The 21,374-nt window shown below is 39.1% G+C and overlaps 5 protein-coding genes across 7 annotated transcripts in view; 3 read left to right on the forward strand and 2 right to left on the reverse strand.

Moving 5' to 3' along the window:
- Positions 2,610-4,878, forward strand: LOC104723389 (beta-amylase 3, chloroplastic). Its single transcript, XM_010441756.2, has 4 exons — positions 2,610-3,142; positions 3,241-3,451; positions 3,541-3,651; positions 3,797-4,878. Exons 1-4 carry the CDS (start codon positions 2,610-2,612, stop codon positions 4,586-4,588), a joined length of 1,647 nt encoding a protein of 548 aa, XP_010440058.1. The 3' UTR covers positions 4,589-4,878.
- LOC104723391 lies at positions 4,919-5,424 on the reverse strand. Its single transcript, XM_010441758.2, has 2 exons — positions 5,341-5,424; positions 4,919-5,215 (listed from the first exon to the last, which is right to left on the reverse strand). The coding sequence occupies exons 1-2, from the start codon at positions 5,406-5,408 to the stop codon at positions 5,107-5,109; spliced, it is 177 nt and encodes a 58-aa protein (XP_010440060.1). The 5' UTR covers positions 5,409-5,424; the 3' UTR covers positions 4,919-5,106.
- Positions 4,919-9,024, reverse strand: LOC104723390. 2 transcript variants are annotated; one of them, XR_757331.1, is made up of 5 exons: positions 7,755-9,024; positions 6,932-7,190; positions 6,398-6,778; positions 5,341-6,196; positions 4,919-5,215 (listed from the first exon to the last, which is right to left on the reverse strand). XR_757331.1 is itself a non-coding variant. In XM_010441757.2 (3 exons), exons 1-3 carry the CDS (start codon positions 8,873-8,875, stop codon positions 6,611-6,613), a joined length of 1,548 nt encoding a protein of 515 aa, XP_010440059.1. In that variant the 5' UTR covers positions 8,876-9,024; the 3' UTR covers positions 6,208-6,610. The 2 variants fall into 2 exon arrangements, 1 of the variants encoding a protein (XP_010440059.1); XM_010441757.2 differs by lacking the exons at positions 4,919-5,215; positions 5,341-6,196 and having other exon boundaries at positions 6,208-6,778.
- On the forward strand, positions 14,903-15,807 carry LOC104727971. The gene is made up of 2 exons (XM_010447022.1): positions 14,903-15,302; positions 15,371-15,807. Exons 1-2 carry the CDS (start codon positions 14,903-14,905, stop codon positions 15,805-15,807), a joined length of 837 nt encoding a protein of 278 aa, XP_010445324.1.
- The window catches only part of LOC104723392, a 4,240-nt gene continuing 1,548 nt past the window's right edge, over positions 18,683-21,374 (forward strand). Inside the window, exons 1-5 of one of the 2 annotated variants that reach the window (XM_010441759.2) lie at positions 18,685-19,314; positions 19,559-19,657; positions 20,101-20,145; positions 20,235-20,372; positions 21,017-21,370. In XM_010441759.2, the coding sequence (XP_010440061.1) occupies positions 18,919-19,314; positions 19,559-19,657; positions 20,101-20,145; positions 20,235-20,372; positions 21,017-21,370 (1,032 nt within the window). In that variant the 5' untranslated portion in view covers positions 18,685-18,918. Of the gene's footprint in view, positions 19,315-19,558; positions 19,658-20,100; positions 20,146-20,234; positions 20,373-21,016; positions 21,371-21,374 lie in introns of those variants that run through there. The other variant, XM_010441760.2, reaches the window with a different exon arrangement.

The following is a 21,374-nucleotide window of genomic DNA, read 5'->3' on the forward strand; positions in this document are numbered from 1 at the left end:
TGGAGAAGCCTCTGACGGCTCCATACGTGCCCTAAAAACGAGAAAACCCTAGTCGCCAAAAAAATCGCCTCAAAACTATTTATGAAACCCTAGTCTCTCTCCGATCTTCAATAATAATTTCTATTTTGAAGAGATATTTTTTTGGTTTTGCTTATATTTTATGTGAATGTTCCACTTATCACATCACAAAGCAGAAAAATATCTTGGCGACAATGACAAACCGAACTGTTACTCACTCAATGTTCTGAATTCTTTAGTTTTACAAGTTCAACTTAAGTCTAGACGATGATACTCAGTGACCATTGAGCTAACCATGAAACCAAAAAACAGCTGCTTTTTACAGTTTACACTAATAATATAGCAACTTAAGAATTAGCTTGACCTTTGCTTATAGAGAAACATTCACTCAGCCCTATCAAATTTACATATCTCAACCAACAATGCTCACCACTGAGTTTTACCATTATTTTAAATCTAAACAAGACATCATGAGATCACACAATTTCTCACCCCAATCCTAGAAGATTCCTTACTATGGTGAAATTTAATGACAGAAAATTCAGAAACCTAAATAAGATGTCGACCAAAAGAAGTGAGGTGGGTAAAAATGAGAGAAAGAAAAGAAGTTGGGTGGGTAATCAAGTATGTTACGTGGAGAGAAGATATCAACACATAAACAGAGAAACACTCAACGTTAAGGGACCAACCACACCACACCACACATTTTTGGAATTTTGCTGATGCGTGTGTGAAAACAGGTCCACAAGCTTTGTACTTTTTTCACCATCGGTCCATAATAAAAGCTCAAGTCTTTCCATGGACAGAGATTATCAAGAAAAAGTATTAACTTTGTTCACCTCAAAAAGATATACGAAAATGACTATGAGATTCTTACCTCAAAAGCTAATATCAACATCCACCCATTCTTTCACTCGTCACAATCATGATTTTCTTACAATGCTTACCTTAGTGTTTAGAGATATATACAATCACAAAAAAGAGCCTGTGTCTCTTTCAAATTCTTGACCGCAAATGTCACAACATGCATATATCATTGTTAACAAAGCAAAACCAGAAAAACCAAGCATATGTATCATAGATACTTATATCAAGACATTACTATAGTCTTTGAATCAACAGTAAGGATTAATGATAGAGAATGAGCAAGTTCAAGACTTGTTTCTAACTTTTTAAAAAAATATAACAATTAGGATTAGTAGAGCGTACCTGTTTGAGTCAATGTCCAGTGTTGTCCTTGTCCCCGCCTTCTACGTTTCTTAGCCTTCTGAATAAAAAGCACAAGCCAAAATGAGAAGGCGCCAAAGGTGATAAGGATCAATTCCTACCGTTCAAAATATAAATGGTGGGAATTAGAAACAAGAGAAAACTAAACTCCTTGATGAGGAAATAGCCAAAACCCGCAATCTTCATCACCTGAATAAAGACCAAACTGTCACTTTCAATGAGTCATCAAGAAAAAGAGAGAGAGAGAAAGATTCTCTAATAACATTTGCAGTCGACAAGGATTCTAATGCATCAAAAGCATCTCCAATAAAAACAACAAACACTTGAAACTCACATGTGTAATAAACAAGATCAAAGCCTTAAGTATTAAGCATTCCATACACTACTGGTCAACTTTTGACAAATGAACTAAAGTAACGTAGTGTCAATTTCAGTGGAGCACATTGAACACAAATCCACAAGGTCTTGATACATGAAATGAAAGTCTTGTTGTCTCGGTATAAACATATTGCAGACATAAACAGAATGCAGCTAGGCACTTCAAATGGAAAATTTGACAAGAAATTTAAACTCTACATATAATTTGGCAGAATAACATAACCAGGCAAGACAAATCAGAAAAAACATATCAATGGGTATGATAGGAAAAAATAAAAAAAAATCACAATGAACAAGAAGGCCATGAGAGGAAATTTCAAAGAAAATAAATTAGCTTTTATTAGAAGTCTATGAGTCAATGAACCTGTCTGCTGCTTAGTTGGAAAACATAAACCTTACAGGAAAGTCCAACAAGGAGAAAAGAGCAAAGTTAATAGCCACCACAAGATATTTCATGCTAAAAAATAATTAAATCCTTGCAACTTATCTTCTTATTCAAATTAAAATCAATAGGCCTTAAGAATTTTCAGCCACACGAACCATGTGTTCAAAGCCAAAGGTGAGTAGGAAAACTTATAGCTTATCTACATGACCAAGAGCAAAAAGCAAACATTATTCTCAATGACTATATCTTTAATTAAAAACTGCAGGAATAATTTACCAACAATTAAAAAAACTTTACTACAACTAAAATATCTGCATTTGTAACTACTGAAGTGACATTTTCACTTTTTCACTCTGATAGGTGTAAGAACCGTGTGATAAGTGAAAAACAAAAACAAACAAAAAAAGTAAGCAACCTTTTGTGATATTTTCTCTCCACTTTTTGAAAGTTTGTCCCCAAATCACAGCCAATCAATATTCTTTATAAATGCAAACACACAAACAGCATCTTCTATCAAACACATACATCATCTTCTTCTCTCAAACACCAACAACTCTTCTCTCTATCTTCACTCTCAACAAGAGAAAGAAAAAAGAAAGCTATGGAGTTGACACTGAATTCCTCAAGTTCTCTTATCAAACGCAAAGATGCCAAGAATTCCAGAAACCAAGAAAGTTCCTCTAACAACATGACCTTTGCGAAGATGAGGCCGCCAACATATCAGTTCCAAGCAAAGAACTCGGTGAAGGAAATGAAGTTCACTCATGAGAAGACCTACTCGCCAGAAAATGAAACCACTGAGAGATGGGAGAAGCTTCATGTACTCTCATACCCACACCCCAAGAGCGACTCTAGTGTTCCGGTGTTTGTCATGTTACCGCTTGACACGGTAACAATGTCAGGGCATTTGAACAAACCAAGAGCCATGAACGCCAGTTTGATGGCTCTTAAAGGAGCTGGTGTGGAAGGTGTAATGGTGGATGCTTGGTGGGGACTGGTAGAGAAAGATGGACCTATGAAGTATAACTGGGATGGCTATGCCGAGCTGATTCAAATGGTTCAAAGGCACGGTCTCAAACTCCAGGTCGTTATGTCTTTCCATCAATGTGGAGGAAACGTCGGAGACTCTTGCAGGTAATAAAGCAACTTTAGTTTCCCATCGAGTTAGATCTCTGTCTTTCATGTCTAGCTTAGCTAATCCTCTATATTGTTTGCTCTCTCTTAAAATCTAGTATCCCCTTGCCCCCATGGGTACTTGAAGAAGTCAGCAAGAACCCTGATCTTGTCTACACAGACAAATCTGGTAGAAGGAACCCTGAGTATATCTCCTTGGGATGTGATTCTGTGCCTGTCCTTAGAGGAAGAACACCTATCCAGGTCTACTCAGATTTCATGAGGAGCTTCCGTGAAAGATTCGATAATTACATAGGAGGAGTTATTGCGGTAAGCATAAATCTAGACTACAAACTGTATCATGAGCAATTCATACAGTGGCCTAAGCTAACTGTATCATCATTTTTCATGTATTGCAGGAAATTCAAGTGGGAATGGGACCTTGTGGAGAATTGAGATACCCATCATACCCTGAGAGCAACGGGACCTGGAGATTTCCCGGAATTGGAGAGTTCCAGTGCTATGACAAGGTATTTTAAACTAGCAGAAAAAAAGCCTTAATATTCATAAGAACATTAGTCATGAGATTAGACAAATACCAGAGAGATCATGTATACTTATGCTTACTTAATACTCCATATGCTTCTTCTAAGAAATGATGCTTCTTGATTGCAGTATATGAAATCGTCACTTCAAGCATATGCTGAATCAATCGGGAAAACTAACTGGGGAACAAGTGGACCTCATGATGCCGGCGAATACAAGAACCTCCCAGAAGATACTGAATTCTTCAGAAGAGACGGAACATGGAATAGCGAGTATGGAAAGTTTTTCATGGAATGGTACTCCGGAAAGCTACTAGAACACGGAGACCAACTCCTATCTTCAGCAAAAGGAATCTTTCAAGGATCCGGAGCAAAGCTATCAGGAAAGGTAGCCGGAATCCACTGGCACTACAACACCAGGTCACACGCAGCTGAGCTAACCGCCGGATACTACAACACGAGGAACCACGACGGGTATCTACCAATAGCTAAGATGTTCAGCAAACATGGGGTTGTACTAAACTTCACCTGCATGGAGATGAAAGATGGGGAACAACCGGAACACGCAAACTGCTCACCAGAAGGTCTGGTAAAGCAAGTACAGAACGCGACAAAGCAAGCTGGAACGGACCTAGCAGGGGAGAATGCGCTAGAACGATATGACTCGAGCGCATTCGGACAAGTGGTAGCAACAAATAGGTCAGATTCCGGAAACGGGTTAACCGCATTTACATACCTAAGAATGAACAAGCGGTTATTTGAGGGTCAAAACTGGCAGCAGTTAGTGGAGTTTGTTAAGAACATGAAGGAAGGTGGCCATGGGAGGAGACTCTCAGAAGAAGACACAACTGGAAGTGACCTTTATGTGGGATTTGTCAAAGGCAGGATCGCTGAGAATGTCGAAGAGGCTGCTCTAGTGTAATTCCCCACATAGGTACATAAAGTGTGGTCTATTGTTGCATTGTATTCCTAAATCTGCTAAATAAATAAATAGAGAGATGAGAGTGACCAAAGAAAAAAGAAAAGATGAAACCAGTAGAGTGTTAAAGCTATAGATTTGCACAATTCTGGGTTAGAGTCAGAGCAAAGAGAAGCCAAAATCAAGATGATGTACACTTACTTAGATTGCAGTTAGAAACCGTGTATCCTGTTGAGTTTTCCTTGTACACCTTCAAACTCTTTTATCTCAAATAATATTTGCATTTTTTTCTCTCTCTCTTAAAATCTTATCTCAATCAATATGCATCACTCCTTCAAACAATTTCATAGTTAAATTAACTCATGAACACATCGTTTATACAACAGTTGCTCAAAAATCATGAACATTCTGGAAAGTGACATAAATGGAAATTTCACAGGAAGATGAATCGAAATCGGAAACTAACTTAGCAGTTAGCAACACAGATAACGAAAGCGCCTGGGGAAATCGGAATGTCTAACTCAGGAATGTGGTGGAGTAGAGTCAGAATTGGAACTTCCACGACGGAGCTCTTCGATTAAACCGCCGAGCTCTTTTCTCGCGGACTCTCTACCGAACATGAATCCATACCTGGAAAGCGAATAAATAGAGACTGTATAAACCCTAAAATAGTAGACATGGAGAGAGGGAAGAAACGAGAAATTAAGAAGAGGAGCTAGCTAGCTAGTGGGAGAGATGAAAATTAAATCACTCACCAGCATGAGACGGCGGAGAATACGCCGGAGATTGCAACCGTTTGGATCAACGAGAACGATTTCTGCATCTTTTCTGTGATGTTTGGGGGAATTCAATTTTCCGATCATCATTTCTTTCTCTCCTGAGGATTAGAAAGAGTTTAGAGCGGGAGAGAATCACTTTATGGGCCTACGCTAATATTTGAGCCCAGCCCATTTAAGTCATGTTCGATCTCTTCTTAGCTCTTTTCTTTTGACCTTCTGTCGTAATACTGTTCTGCGCCAAAAAAAAAAAAAATGTCCGAAGAAGGTAGCCAAATCGGCGACAACACTTCAATTCTGCAATCGAAGTTGCGATCTGAGACAACTCGTCCAAGGATCGCTCCTTATGATCTGCTGAGCAGAGTTTATGGAACAAGTAAGGTGAAGAAAGAAGGGGAAAAGCCTAAAGTTGCCTCGGAGTCGTAGTCGTCTACCCATGTTACTCTAAACGTCAAGGGTCAGGACGAGGATAGGGTTCGAGTGTTTAAGGTGAGAAGGAACGCTAAGTTGCTTAGGTTGGTGGAACATTACACCGAAATGAGAGGCGTCGAGTGGAACACATTTCGCTTTCTTTTGGATGGTTCCAGGATTCGAGAGTATCATACACCGGATGAGCTGGAGCTTAAGGATGGAGATGAAATTGACGCAATCTTGTATCAACTAAGTGGTTCTGCTCCATCTTCTATAATATTTGCAGTTTAGGTTTTTATGGTGTGGATGTTATATATATAACCATATGTATGACCGTTTGTTGTACTTGAACCTAGTCATAGACCAGATATCTTTAATCTTCTCAAGTTGATTGTATTTGGAATTCTCTCATGTCATCTTCTATCTAAGGAAAAGTAGTAAAAAGAGGTGTTATTTTCACACGTTGTAAAAGTAAGACAATGTTTTGTTGCTTCTCTTACATGGGTTACGCTTGTTACAAAGATTTTTTGTTAACAGACAACATTGCTTACTCTTCAACAACCTATGTACAGTTTAAAAACCAGCCTGCTCATAAAACAAGTGGGAGGAAAAGAAAAAGTAATACCTGTATTGCTTGCTCCATAGCCAGATCTCTTAATTATTACTTATGAGATCTCGACCTTGGTTCCAAGTGGTTCACCTTCAAGAAAATCTCCACGGAGATTGCGAATTTTGTTGGCTGTGTTCTCTAAGCGTCTCTCTCTTCACTCTTGTGTCTTCGAAGATGTTCGAGGTGTGGTCATGACTGCGATTATGTCAAAATCTTTGCCACAGGAACTCACAAAGGATCGTCCCCACTACTACAATGAAATGTTTGGGTTTGGACAGCCTTCGTAGCAGCAACTCTAGCAGCATTTGCTGCTCGGTTTGCGACCATCACTGCTCTGTTCACTCTCTCTTCAACTTTCACAACTTCACGTGCTTTATCGGCTGCTTTCCTTGCTTGCTGTTGATCAAAGAGAGAGAGGGAGAAGGATCAAATCTCATGTGGGTGTTTATGTTCAATTTGCTAACAAATCTAATCTCTTCAGGAGATGAACAAAAATTATAGTACGTAACTTGATAAATATGAGCAAGAGTAAGATAGATTATAAGATACCTGGACAGTGTCGAGAACCTTGGAATGACTGATGGAAAACGATGAATCAGGACGAGTGGTCTGCTCGGTAGGACAGCTGAGAACTCCGTCTTCCCAATGGCCTGCCTGTGTCTCACCATTCCTGAACGTGTACATACCAAGCCCTTGCCTTCTCCCCTCATGCCAAGCTCCTTCATACCGATGCCCGTTTCCAAATTGATACACTCCAAAACCATGCATCCTGTCGGCAAAATACTCCCCAGCATATGTATCACCATTTCTGCAAGAGAGATGTGGCTTCAAGTCAGACAGGTATATTACTTAATAAGAGAAGACAGTGATGAATGCAATTGTATAAATCCAAGCTCAAGTCAGCAACAAATAAGCTTGAGCCTTGATTCCCCCTAGACTTATAATTGTCTGAAACATAAGAATAACCGTGGCTAGGGAAGAAGACAGCCAACAAAAAAACTTTTGGTTGAAATGCAATATGAACTGAAAGCCAGCATCTTTCAAAGGGTAATCTCATGCAATTACTAATGCCAGTAACAATCACGCTTCAAATAAAGGGTGAGAGACGCCAACGGTAGAGGGTATTAGGCAATACAACAATCTATCAAGAACTCAAGATTGGAAGCCACATAAACTTCAAGAAGAACCCACGAGCAACATAGACATGAACCTAAACATAACATCATAAAAGTAAAAGTAAAGCCTTAACTTTCAGAAACCACACTTACTTCAATTCCAAACCAGTCACACTAAAACGTCAATATCATAGGACTAAAAAGTTCACCCTAAGCTAAACCATTTCTGCAAAAGTTAAAACTGAAGAATATCTCACCTGAAATGATAATGACCAAGGCCATGTTTAACACCCCATTTAAACTCTCCAACAAAACGACTACCATCCTCAGAGGTATACACACCACAGCCATGGCTCTGTCCATTAGACCACTCACCAGCATACACATCCCCTGTATAAAACCTGTAGATTCCAGTTCCATGTCTCATCCCTTGCCTGTATTGACCTCGGTACCTACTTCCTTTAGCCCATGTTTCTACTCCATATCCATCATACTTCCCATCAATCCAATCCCCTTCGTATTTACCCTTCATAGAATAGTAATAAACACCACTCCCTGAACACTTGCCCCTATGAAACTCTCCCTCGTAAACATCACCAGAGCTGTACTTCTGAACCCATGAGCCAGAGTTAGTCTTCTTCTCAGTCACAGGCTTCGACCCAATTGACCAAACAACATGTTTAGTACTCTCCTGAGATGTAGACGAGGATCTGGTAGGGGTAAGCTTGAGAGACAGCAACCGAGCGATAATCAAACGAATCGATGGTAAGTGAGGAAGAGCGAATTTGAGAGAGATCGAAAGGACAAAAGAAAAAGCGATAACCGAAAAGACGAAAAGAAGGAAGAATCTGAAACTAATCAACAAGAAGAAGATGTAAAGAGGAGGAACAGAGAGAAGAAGTAAGAAACGAAGATGGAAACATATCAAACGGACTCTAAGAACATGACGGAGAAGCTTCTGATTAGTCGCCGATGGGATCGATGGAAGAGATGAAGAGAACCACGACAAAAGATACGACGGACAATAAGACGAAATCGAACCAAAGCTTCCGCGTTGTCTTCTGAAATCGTCAACGTTGAACGGATTAGAAGATCGAGCCGCCGCCGTAACCACCACAGGTCTCTTGGAAGTAAGATTCCGAGACGACGAATCTGGGATTTCAACCGTCAGATGATGACGACTCTGAGCTTGTTGAACTTGATTGTTGAACACACTGAACCCACCAATGTCTGGGGTGAGAATCTCAGGTACCTGAAGAGGGCGATGATGATGTTTAATCTTAGGCTTTGGATCCAAATCGGAGGAAGTAGATAAACAACCGGCGGTTTCTTTTCCGATGTACCGCCGTTCTGCTACAGTTGAATTCTTCAGATGCATTTACATACAGAATCTGGAGATTGAGATTAGGGTTTCTTAATAAAAATTAGGGTTTCTGTGATCTCAAAGAGACAGTATTGCTTTTTTGTTGTTGTTGTTGGGTTCTCTTTAAACTGTGTTTCTCTAGTTTTCAGGAAATGATGAAGAACGAGCTCAGTTTTGAAGCTAAGGTAAAGATAGCTTTGTAAAATAAAGCCCTCGTTTTTTGGTTTTATTTACAGATATTGCCATTCGTTTGCCCCCCCCTTGATCCTCAAGTTTAGTTTTTAATAATGTGAGATTAGTTAAATCTCTTTCGTCATTTATCAAGAGAGTATTATTCTCTAAGATACCCCAAAAGACTCTCTTTTAGTTTAATTAATTAAAACTAATATACTTAGCGATTCAATGTTCTTCAAACATTTAATGCCGTACATAAATTTTTAAAATTCAAAGTCTTTAAACTTTCCTACGAGTATTAAAAGTAGTATTATTCTAGGTAAAATAATTGTGTCAATTGCTTGTAGAAATGGCAAGAAAAATGAACTTTAATTATGTTTATCCGGATGGTTTTTTGTTGAATTGAGACTTCTTGTTTTGCTTGTACGGTCCTAATTCTACGTGTCTGCCATTAGCATTACAAACATTACCCTTTTCATGATTTTAATTATTATTTATTGATTATTGATATCGTTTTAAGCAAACATTATACATAAAAATATATATATATATATATATATATGTAACCTTCAAGTCAGCCAATATTTAGCATGCATAACTCATTTCAAAGTTTTTAAAGTTTTTAACTAATTCTAATGTTTTTAGGTAATGGTCTCATCTCGATAAATAATCAATTATTTCAACTACTCATTTTATTCTCTTTGTATCCAAAATACAATTATTTGATTCATAACCAATTCATTGTATTTTTCCTATAGTGTATTATTATATTTTACATAACTACATACACATAATTATAATGAGAAGTATTGTTCTTATATACATAAGTGCGATCTAACAAAAGTTATTTTCTTTTGACATTTATTTGATTCTCGCCGTAGAGCAATTAGATTATTCAAGAAGTGAGATCACACAAGAAACATCCAATATAGTTTAATCAAAAAATATATTTAAATAATAAGAAAAAGGTTCTTAAACATAATTAACAATTAAACAACTAAATTGAAAAAAAAAAAGAATACACCTCACTCATAAACTCATACCTAAACTAGAGAAAGTTCAACTATGATTAAGATGTAATTTCAACTCCCATGTATTTAAATCTATCATTACATTTGTAAATAATAATAGACCTTAATGAATAATTAACTTTAAAAAGTAGAAAAAGTTTGAATTAGTAATACAGAAAAGTCAAATTCACAAGTAAGGTTTTCAAAGACGAGAATAAGTCATCAATATATATATATATATATTCAACTTCTTGTGTCTTGTATTAAGATTCATCACAAATTAGTTGTTTGTGTTGTTACTTGATAATTCTATTTATTTTCTTCCAGTGCACGTAAAGGAAGATGAGATTAGAAGCAGGGGTGGTCTTGTAATAACAAAGTGATAAGAGGTAAGATGAGTCACCTGCGTCTTTGAGCTGCTCATCAGAGGCCACGTGTCAGCAACAAAGCGGCTAATATCACCTAATGCCTCGAGATAATAGAAACGGCACCGTTCGATACCGATCCAATCGCAATGGAGAGATAAAAGTGTTTGTGGCAACTTGACTTTCTAATAATATCTCTCTATTTAGAAATAGAGAGAGATATATCATCCAAAAGTGCACAAGTCTCTATCCTTTTAATATGGGCTCCCCAAACGCATCTTTCCAATGTAGATAATTGTTATCTATATCAAACAAAAGCCTTATATACAAAATATCGAATGATAAAAAGGTAACAAAGCTTTTGACCCTAATAAAGTAAATTAATTGAAATTGGAAAGGTAATAAAGCAAAACTAACGAGAAAAGATTCATAGAATTGTGGGTTAATATCTGATAAAAGAAACCATAGTAGAGATCCAAGATGGAAGTGAAGCTTTAATCACTCGAGTATAAAGGATTGAAAATCACTGTCTCTACCGCCACCGATTATCTCATGAGAAGAAAAACTGTCCGGGCTTAAAAGCTCCTGAAACGGAGAACAAGGCACCATTACCGACTCGATACCAATCAGAACATCGAGGAGGATCCCTCTCGCATAGAGAGAGTCACTCTAGCCAAAAAAAGGATCAAAGTAAAAGCTCTTACCGACATGAGCTCAGGGCTCAGGTTAATCCCCAAAGGGAATACTCAGGAACTAGAGTACAAAGTTCTAGACCCTCCTCTATGGATAGAACAAGGTACCAACACCCTTTTAGCACGGAGAGATCCCCCTCTCGCTCTTCGTACCTACCTAGAAGAGAATCAGGCAGGTATCACTCCAATCACCATCCTCCCAACTTACAGTGGAGAGAAAAATCAAGTGCTAGAAGTAGTGTAAATATCTTACCAATGGAATTTTCAGAAACCTCTCGAGCTTGTCGTCCACCTCTGGAAAGACATGTATCGGCTTCCAATACACCTCCCCCTCCTCCTTTGTCGAGAGATGAGGTCTTGGGAGAACTCCGAGATGTTACCATACAATATGTTAGCTGCGTGGATCCTACAGAACAAGCTGCAAGGAAACAAAGGGTTATCCAAAGCGAATCTCGTGGATTAATGGCAGAAACAACAGATCATATCCTGGAGGTAAACAATAATACAAACCAAACCTTGGTGAATGCCCTCCCAGAGCTAAGTCCGGGTCTACCTATACATCCTGCATTGAGAACCATTTCTCCACAAGCAGGTCTCAAGAAAAAGAGAGGACGACCTCCTTGCCCAAAACCTACAATTAGAAGCCAACCACAACTTTTGGGTGCAAAATCAAGCAAACAAAACAAAGTGATAATACATAACTCACCCAAGAGAAGGAATACCCCTGAAGGGCAAGCTAAAAAGGGAGATGACCGTCGAACCTCTGACCATCTGAACAAAACAAAAAAGAGACTCACTTTAAATAATAATGAGGTATCTATTCCGTCTACTAGCAAAGAGCCACCAATGACTGCTATCATACCTGCTATTGCAAGGAAGAAGGGGGATTTTCATGATCCCCCAAATCCTCTTCCTTTAGAGTTTTGAGCTGGAACTGTTGTGGTTTGGGGAATCCCACGACAGTTCGCAGACTAAGAGAGATTCATAAACGTGTCTCTCCGGATATAATTTCCCTCATGGAGACAAAGAATGCTGATGACTTTGTGCTCAAAAAACTTCAAAGCCTAAATTACTCAACAATGAAATTGGTCTCACCTCATTGTCGGGGAGGGGGTGGACTAGCTCTACTTTGGCACCAACATCTGGAGGTAGAGATACTTCAAGCCTGCTCCAACTACATAGACACCTGCATAAAGGCGGAAGGTAAAATCTTTTTTGCCACATTTGTGTATGGAGAACCGGATAAATCAAAGAGAAAGGTAATCTGGGACCAAATATGTACCTTTGGTAAAACCAGAGAAGAACCATGGTACCTCAATGGGGACCTTAATGATATGATTGACTCAAGTGAAAAGCAGAGAGGACCTATTACACCAGAGGGATCCTTTATTGATATGCGTACTTTCATGTCAGAATGTGACCTTTTCGTCCTCCAGCACGCGGGGAACTTCCTATCCTGGCGAGGCAAAAGACACAACCACTTAGTCCACTGTCGTTTGGATAGAGCAATGTCAAATAGTTTGTGGGCATAATCTTACCCCTCTGGACGTGTTGAATACTTAAACTTCGAAAGTTCAGATCATAGGACGTTAGTGACTTATTTCGACCTGCACTATAAAAGGAAAAAGGGGCTATTTAGATACGACAGAAGGTTAAGAAAAAACAAAGAAGTTACCCAATTGGTCTAGAAGCAGTGGAAACCAGAAGAACCCGAGGAAGTCGAAATTAAGTTACCCAATTGGTCCGGAACCATTGGAACCCAGAAGAACCCGAGGAAGTCGAAATTAAGATCAATCGTTGCCGGAAAGCCATCATTCTATGGACAAAAAAGCACCAGCAGAATAGCCAACAGCGAATTGTGACGACACAGGAAATGCTAGAAGAACTCATGGCCAGTCAAGATTCAAGCCCAATGCAGTTAGCTTTAATCAATGATGAACTAGAACAAGCGTACAAGACAGAAGAAGAATTCTGGAAGCAATGCAGCTGACAACTGTGACTTACACTTTGTGATAGAAACACGGGGTACTTCCATGCCATTACAAAAGGATGGAAGACTGTGAATAAACTCTTGGTTTTAGAGGATGATGATGGTCATACGCGGTATGAAGAAGACCAAATTGTATATACCATCACGGACTACTATCGTAACCTCTTTAAATCTACTGGAACCGCTAATATTGCAATTGTCGATGAAGCCATCAACCATCAAATTTCAGAGGAAACAAATGCAGCTCTAGTCACCATACCTTTGCCAGAGGAAATCAAATCAGCCTGCTTCTCCATCCATCCTGACAAAGCACCAGGCCAGATGGCTTCTCAGCCAGTTTCTTTCAATCAAACTGGAGCACCTTAGGCCCTCAGATCATTTCCAAAATTCAAAGCTTCTTTATCTCGTGTATCCTGCCGAAAAACATCAACAACACTCATGTCATATTGATACCAAAGATAAAGAGCCCTAAGAGGATGGCAGATTACAGACCAATAGCCCTATGCACAGTCTACTACAAGATCATATCCAAAATCCTCACAAAAAGACTACAATCCCTCCTGCATACACTGGTTGCAGAGAATCAATCCGCCTTTGTTCCCCAACGATCAATCTCTGACAATGTCCTCATCACGCATGAAGTCCTCCACTCCTCGTCTGCAAAACAAAGATGCTACATGGCTGTGAAAACAGACATGAGTAAAGCATATGACAGAATCGAATGGCAATTTATCAATGCAGTCTTCGAAAGGATGGATTTTCATGCTACGTGGATTAACTGGATATTACAATGTGTCACAACCGTAAGGTATTCCTACCTCGTGAATGGATCTGCTCAAGGACTGATGACCCCCCAGAGAGGAATACGACAGGGAGACCCCCTCTCCCCGTATCTATTCATCCTCTGCAGTGAAGTCTTGATGGGACTCTGCCAAAAAGCACAAAGAGAGAATAAACTCACAGGTATAAAGGTTGGGAAACAGATCCCGAGAATCAGCCACTTACTTTTTGCTAATGACACAATGTTCTTTTGCAAGAACGATGAGCTTAACTGCCATACGCTGATGCAAATCCTTCAACAGTATGAAGCAGCCTCAGGACAGAAGATCAATGCCGATAAGTTAGCCATAACATTCTCTGCCAAAACTCCAGTGGAGACAAAAGAGAGAATCAAAACCAGCTGGGGGATCCAGAAGGAAGGTGGCTTACGTAAATATCTTGGATTACCTGAACTTTTTGGCAGGAAAAAGAAAGATCTATTCACTAGCATAGTGGATAGAATTCGACAACGAGCTAGCAGCTGGTCAACTCGCTATCTCTCAGCAGCTGGGAAGACAACTTTACTAAAATCTGTCCTAGCGGCTATGCCAACCTATTCCATGTCGTGTTTCCAACTCCCTAACTCCTTGTACAGGCGTATACAGTCAGTGTTAACACGCTTATGGTGGGACGAAAGTATGGAAAAAAAGAAGATGTGTTGGGTAGCCTGGAAAAAACTTACAAGAGCAAAAGGAGAAGGGGGACTCGGGTTTTGAGACCTACAGAGCTTTAACGATGCCCTCCTGGCTAAGATCAGTTGGAGAATCCTCACCAACCCTGAGTGTCTTTTGGCAAGAGTGTTTCTAGGCAAATACTGCCACTCCACTCCGTTTCTAGATAGTGTGGCTCCTTCCTCCTCCTCCCATGGCTGGAGGGGTATACTAATTGGCCAAGATCTCCTGAAATCACAACTAGGAAAGATAATTGGTAATGGGAAGGATACCCGTATCTGGACAGATCCATGGCTCTCCCTTACCTCCCCAATAACCCCAATGGGACCACCTCCGCAAGACATAGCGAATCTCACTGTTGCAAATCTGATAACTTTCATAACCATGGACTGGGATAGAGAAAAACTTCAGGAAACTCTCCCAGGATATGTTGATCAAATCTTGGAGATCAAACCGAGTACACTAGGTGCAAAAGATACGTACGCCTGGCTCCCAACGACATCTAGTATCTACTCTGCTAAATCTGGTTACAATGAGAGCATTGTCCACGACCCAAAGAGTGGCTCCCTGCATGATTTAACTAGCGGATTTAGCTGGAACACTCACATCTGGAAGTCACATTGTACACCAAAACTAAAATTATTCATGTGGAAGTTGATGAGAGAAGCTTTACCGGTGGGAGAGAACCTGAGGAAACGACGGATGAACGTTGAGGCGACCTGTCCGCTTTGTGGCAACCTCGAATCTACCTTCCACCTCTTCTTTTTTACTGCGATTTTGCAAAAGAAGTCTGGAGACTTGCTCCCCTGAAGGAACCGTTGAATGTGCACCTATTTGCGACTGTTAGAGAGGGCATTGAAAAGCTCCAAAACGTCATCGTCTTGCCACCTTCCGGGGTTGGACAAGGCCCCCTCCACCCTTGGACTCTTTGGAAGATCTGGAAAGAGCGAAACAACAAACTTTTCTCCAAGCGCCATGAATCACCAAAGGATACCTTATCCGCTGCAATTGCCCTAGGCCGAGAATGGCAGGATGCCCAAATTCTTCCCCCGAAACCAAAACAAGCCCGCACAAAAGAAAGCAACCCCATAGCAGGATCGGATTTTATGAATCTGCACACGGATGCGGCTTGGGATATGGGTTCCCGTAAAGCGGGTTTGGGTTGGCTTTCTTCAACCACAATTCGAGAATCAAAGTACCTGAGTCCATTGCAGCACTTCATGTAGGATCACCATTGATGGCGGAGGGACTTGCAATGTTCCATGCCTTGATACATGCTTTGACTCTAGGTTTCACGAAACTCTCTGTAGCTTCAGATTCATCTCAATTGATTGAAGCCATTAATTCCGGAACTCAACAGAAGGAGCTCCACGGGATTCAACACGATATCCTGACTATCTGTTCTTCTTTCCTTGGTCGATTTAGATTTGTACCGAGAGGGGAAAACAAAGAGGCAGATGCCTTAGCTAAGGCTGCTCTCCAAAATTCATCATTTGTAAGGACCTAATTTAATTAATGAAAGTATTTGGTTTGTCAAAAAAAAAAAAAGAATTGTGGGTTAATATAAAATTCGGAACATACAACGCAACATAATGATCAATATAACATTCTTAAATGTCAATATAATTTTGTAACAATATTACACGGTAAACCTAAGTTCACAATCTCTTTAGCTAAATGTAGCCCTGGGATATAAAACCGAACCGAAAAAACCAACCGAACCGAACCGAGATTTTAGGTGTTCGGATCGGTTTCGGTTATAAGAGCTAAACCGATCGGTAGTAATTATTTTGGGTCTTCGGTTATCGTTTATTTCGGTTCGGTTTGCCTGAACCGATCGGTTAACCGAAATAAAAATAAAACCCTAACTTCTTCTAATTCTAATCTAACCTAACCTGATTAGCCGCTCGATTCCGACTTCTTCAATGACAGATCTCTTCTACTTCTCCTTCTTCTTAGTTCTTACTTCTTACCTTTGTTCGTCTTCTTCTTTTTCTTTCCCTCATTTGTGTTATTCTTCGTTCTATCTCTTCTATCTATTCTTCCTCCTCTTCGTTCTATCTCTTCTTCCTCTTCTTATGGATATCTTTTTTTTTCTTCGTTATGTCATTCGATCGGATCTGCAAGTTTCGCCTTTAAAGTTTTGCCGCTGGTGTGTCTCCAACTCGTCGACTCGTCGGAGGAGACTCTTCTCTTCGTCGGAGAAAAAGCTCTTTTTTTTTTTCTTTTTTTTCTTTTTCTTTTGTTAATGGGTCTAATATATTCAAGCCCAATTTTAAAATTTAAACTGGTCCAACAATTTTGTTCTGATGTTCAATAGTTCTGTTTTTTTCAAAAGTACTCAATTTTTTTTAAAAAAAAACAAAAATCGGTTATTTCAGTTTTAACCCTCAAAACTGAAAATAAACCAAAAACCGAACAGAATTTTATTTCGGTTAAATTCAATAACATTTTTAAAAATCAAAATAAACCGAAAACCGAATTAACCGAACCGAATAAACCAAAATCCCAGGCTAGCTAAATGTGTTTTTCAACGCTTTGCTTCCCTAGTTCTCATTTCCATATTTACGAAAGGATAAAGATTGAAGATTACACAAAATTAGATAAATTTAAATGAACAAATTGATTTTGTATTCGAGTTGTGTGGTCAGAGTTCTTGTGGACACATTAATTTAATGTCGCAATACATTCTCTTTTTTTCTGGACAATTAATATAGGAGCGTTTTAGCCAATCATATTACCAAGTGTCTGTTTTGAGAACATGCGAATTAGGCCATACAGAAACATAAAAAATTCAAAGCTATATGAAGGTGATTATATTAGTGCGGTGTAATTATAATTTTACAGTGATCATATTCAGTGCAGTGTGCCAAAAAGAAAAAAGAGAGATTAAATTTGATAAATTGTTTTGACCTTTTTTTTAAAATTAAATCTCTGGTATTATATTCCAACTTAACTGTTACATCGTTACATATGTTAGTTTTTAGAATAGAGATACCACAACAACGATAGCAAAACCGAGCTAAACATACTCGGAGTAAAAACCAAATGAAAAAGAAAGAAGTTAGATACTAGAGATAAAATCCTCTTAACCATAGTTCGAGCATGCCTTGAAGCTTGGGTGTGCGATTTCTAGTGATACAGGTAATGTAAATTTTTATATCGAAATAGGTGAACAAATCTTATACCGGTATGCGGATATTGGTATAGATTTTGAAACTTTTGAGTATGATTGAAAGAAAAGAACTAGAATATTGAATTGTTTTATGAAATTCATTTGCATGTTTTTTTTTGTAAAAAATTAAACTAAAAATAAAACATAACAAACCTCATTTGAAGGCTTGCATAATAAATAAATGCGTTGAGACATTCGCATGCTCAGAATTTTTCCTTCATGCATGTTTGCCGCTTGTTTTGAATCTCCAAAGATCCACGTGAATTTTACATTCACAGATCACGCTTTTCATCATTGAACTTCAAAGTCTTCAACAAGCTTGTTGTTTGATAATTAAGCTCACCCGCAAAATGCAATCTCCTTCAAATAAAACCATGTACGTAGCCTTCACAACACAAACATCGCTTTGGCCCATTACTATTAAGAACTCATTTTCCAACGTTGATTTAGATTGAGAGCCTGACATGCCAAAAAGGAAAAAAGATTCCATTTGTATCTTTCCTAGTTCAGCTAACCTTGAGATACATGTGGAATGTGGTCGTTTGACTTGTCATCGGTATAATTACCATCATAGTAATACACCCCTCATTCCATGTTTTTTTACCAAATTTTCTTTCAAATGCATATTGAATATAAACATTTTATGATTTATTGCAATACTTTTTGTTACCATATAAAAAAATTCATACACGCACAAAATAGTCTGAAACCAACCATTTTAAAAATATAAATTATTATTCTTTACACACTAGTGGATTTTTTTGTCAAAAAAAAAAAATACACTAGTGGATTTATTGCGTTCATATGCGATTCATACCCCAGTTAAAAGGCAAGGTTTCCTTAAAACGACAGCGTTTCGTTTACTTGAACATCCAACGTTGAAAAAAAAACTACCAAAAATAGCAACAAGAGAACAAAAGAAGAGATCACAATCATATATGCATCTGCCATGAAGGTTCAAAGGTTCCAGAGCGGAAGCCGCAGCAACGATTTGACTCACCAACAACAACACTCTCTTCTCTTTCTCTCTCTTCATTATTATTGGAACTAGATTCCAAAATTTTCACATGAAATCTCCCTTGTCTCTTCCTTTTGCTCTCGCATCTTCTTCTTCGTCACACGCGTCTTCGTCTTCGTCAACGAATCCTCGTACTCTCCGGCGATGCCCCGTCGATTAAAAGACGGCGAGCCTGGCCGTTTTACCGCCACCGCTCTTCTTTTCATAGGTTTGATCTTTTGTGTTATCGTCTACGCTGTCTTCTCTACTGTCCTCCGTCCTTCCCAAGATCGCACGCTCGTTGATTCCTCGGTCCGGTTCACGGAGGAGTCGCGAGATCACGCCGCGTCTGTACACGGTGGAGGCGGGTGTTGCCGTGGGATTGATAATTTGGAGCTTTGGGGTCCTGCGGTGAAGTGGGGGACGGATTTTAAGTTTAATTCTTCTAATGAATGTTGTAAAGCGTGTAAAGTTATGTGTAACGGAAACGATGGTCCTTGCTTGTGTGATTCGTGGGTGTTTTGTGGGAATAAAGAGGCTTGTGGGTCTAAGTTTGGAGAGGTAAAGTTTGATTCTTGTGTATTGAAATCGATTGGTGCATGATTTACCAATATCGTCCGTTAAGTGTTCGACAAAATGCTTAACTGAGCCTTGTGTCGTCAAATTTAGTGGAAAGTGACTAAATTTAAAGACACCTCGTAATTTTTTTGACTCTATGTGTGATTAGTGATTGAGAAATGTTGAATTGATGACACTTGCCACTGGTTCAAGTTCCAGAGACTGAGGTAATTTTTTCTCTGTGCAGTGTTGGTTGAAGAAGCAAAAAGATGTCATGTTGCCTGATCGACAAGGAGGTGGGGAGAAAGTAATGTGGACATCGGGGCTTATCTTTGGACAAGGACAGGTAGTGTGATCTTATATAACTTGTCTTGATTACTAACTCGATTGATCGACCAAATTCAAAGTTAATGCATTTTTTTCTGACGCTGGAAATAATAGGTTTCAATGAGATTTCACTAATTATATAGCTTTAATTGTTGTTGTCATTTTCCTCAAACATTTACTATTCCACGAATACTACTCAGCCTCTGGTATTGAATTGTCTGTGTGAATAGATGACAATAGCTGCTCTGTTTTATCAGACTATACTTTTACTGTGTTCTTAATTACCTACTAATCTGCAAAATTACTGTGTCGGGTAATGTTATTTTGGTGGTGCGAATTCAAATTTTATGTCTCTCTGATTTTATTGTTATGATAACCGCTCTGTTTTCCTTGTTCTCATGAAAACAGTTCGTGTTCGTGATGATTGTCGTAATAACTGATTAGCTACTTTGCTTCTGATAGGGCATTGTTGGTTTTGAAACGGAACACGGCGTAATTCATGTCAAAGTAAGTATCTTATTTACAATGTCTGTTTTGTACTTCAAGGGAAAATTAGAAAGTTCCAGATTTGACACTGATGCTTCTCTTTGTTGCAGCTTCACCCTGAGTGCGCTCCTCACTCAGTATACTACATTCTTAGTTTGTTAACTCTGCGCCACTGCGCAGGCTGCCAGTTTCATCGAGCCGAGAACCGAGGATCATATTGGGATCCAGAAGGCGATCATGTACATAATGTAAGGGACCTTACACAAATTTTGCCTTTAATTCTTAGATCAGCGCATAATCAATTTTCACTCTTAAATCTGTGATCTCGAAGTATGAATATTGATCAATGTGCTTGGATCTCTGACAATTTGATAGACTTGTAGCCACTTGATTCATCTGTTATACCTTTTTATTATTGAGTATCTGTCTTTCACTAACCAGAAACGCATGTAGTAGTGCGATCCCATTTCTGGTTTCAGACTGTATCGAGTATGCTTGTTACCCTTTCTACCAATGAAATTTCTTTTGAGATATTTGTTCATATCTCGCATATAACGTAGGCACAACTGATTGTACATGAGGCATAAACCATGACTGGTCTGATCACATAGTAGACATTGTGATTCATTTGTTATGCATATGATTCTGTCAATTTGATAGACTCTTTAGCCTTTTATATTCATATCGAAGATCAAATGAGTTTTCTGTTGTGAAAATGCTTTAGCGCTATAGGTTTGAATTGCTGCTATCGACTACACTTGCCATGATTTTTACCTGTTCAGTTTCCGTTTTAGCTTGTTCATACCTTATTGCTTGCACACCTATCTTCCTATGTACAAACAGAGTTTTTGCTTCTTGTTTTATTGAAAGTCTCATCCTTTCACTGTGCCAGGCTCCCTATGGCCCACCATATGCCATGATTCAAGGAGTCCTCCAGGCCGAGGGAAACATGTTCACACCGATCCCAACCGAGCACTGCCCAACTATAAGCCGTGGCTCGGTGGCGTGGGTTGGCTCGGGTCCAGAATTTTTCATCAGTTTAGCAAACCACCACGAATGGAAACAATCTTACACTGTATTCGGCTCTGTTCTGCCAGAAGACATGGATGTCGTGGAGACGATTGCTGGTTTACCAACAAGAGCTGATGTCTGGAACGGCGTTCATGTATCTGTGCTGGAGAAACCGGTGTCGTTAGCCGTACGGAGAATGAAGACGGGCCAAGAACAAGGAGAAACCGGTTCATGAAGAA

Source organism: Camelina sativa, chromosome 11 (genome assembly GCF_000633955.1).
Source record: "Camelina sativa cultivar DH55 chromosome 11, Cs, whole genome shotgun sequence".
Lineage (NCBI taxonomy): Eukaryota > Viridiplantae > Streptophyta > Magnoliopsida > Brassicales > Brassicaceae > Camelina > Camelina sativa.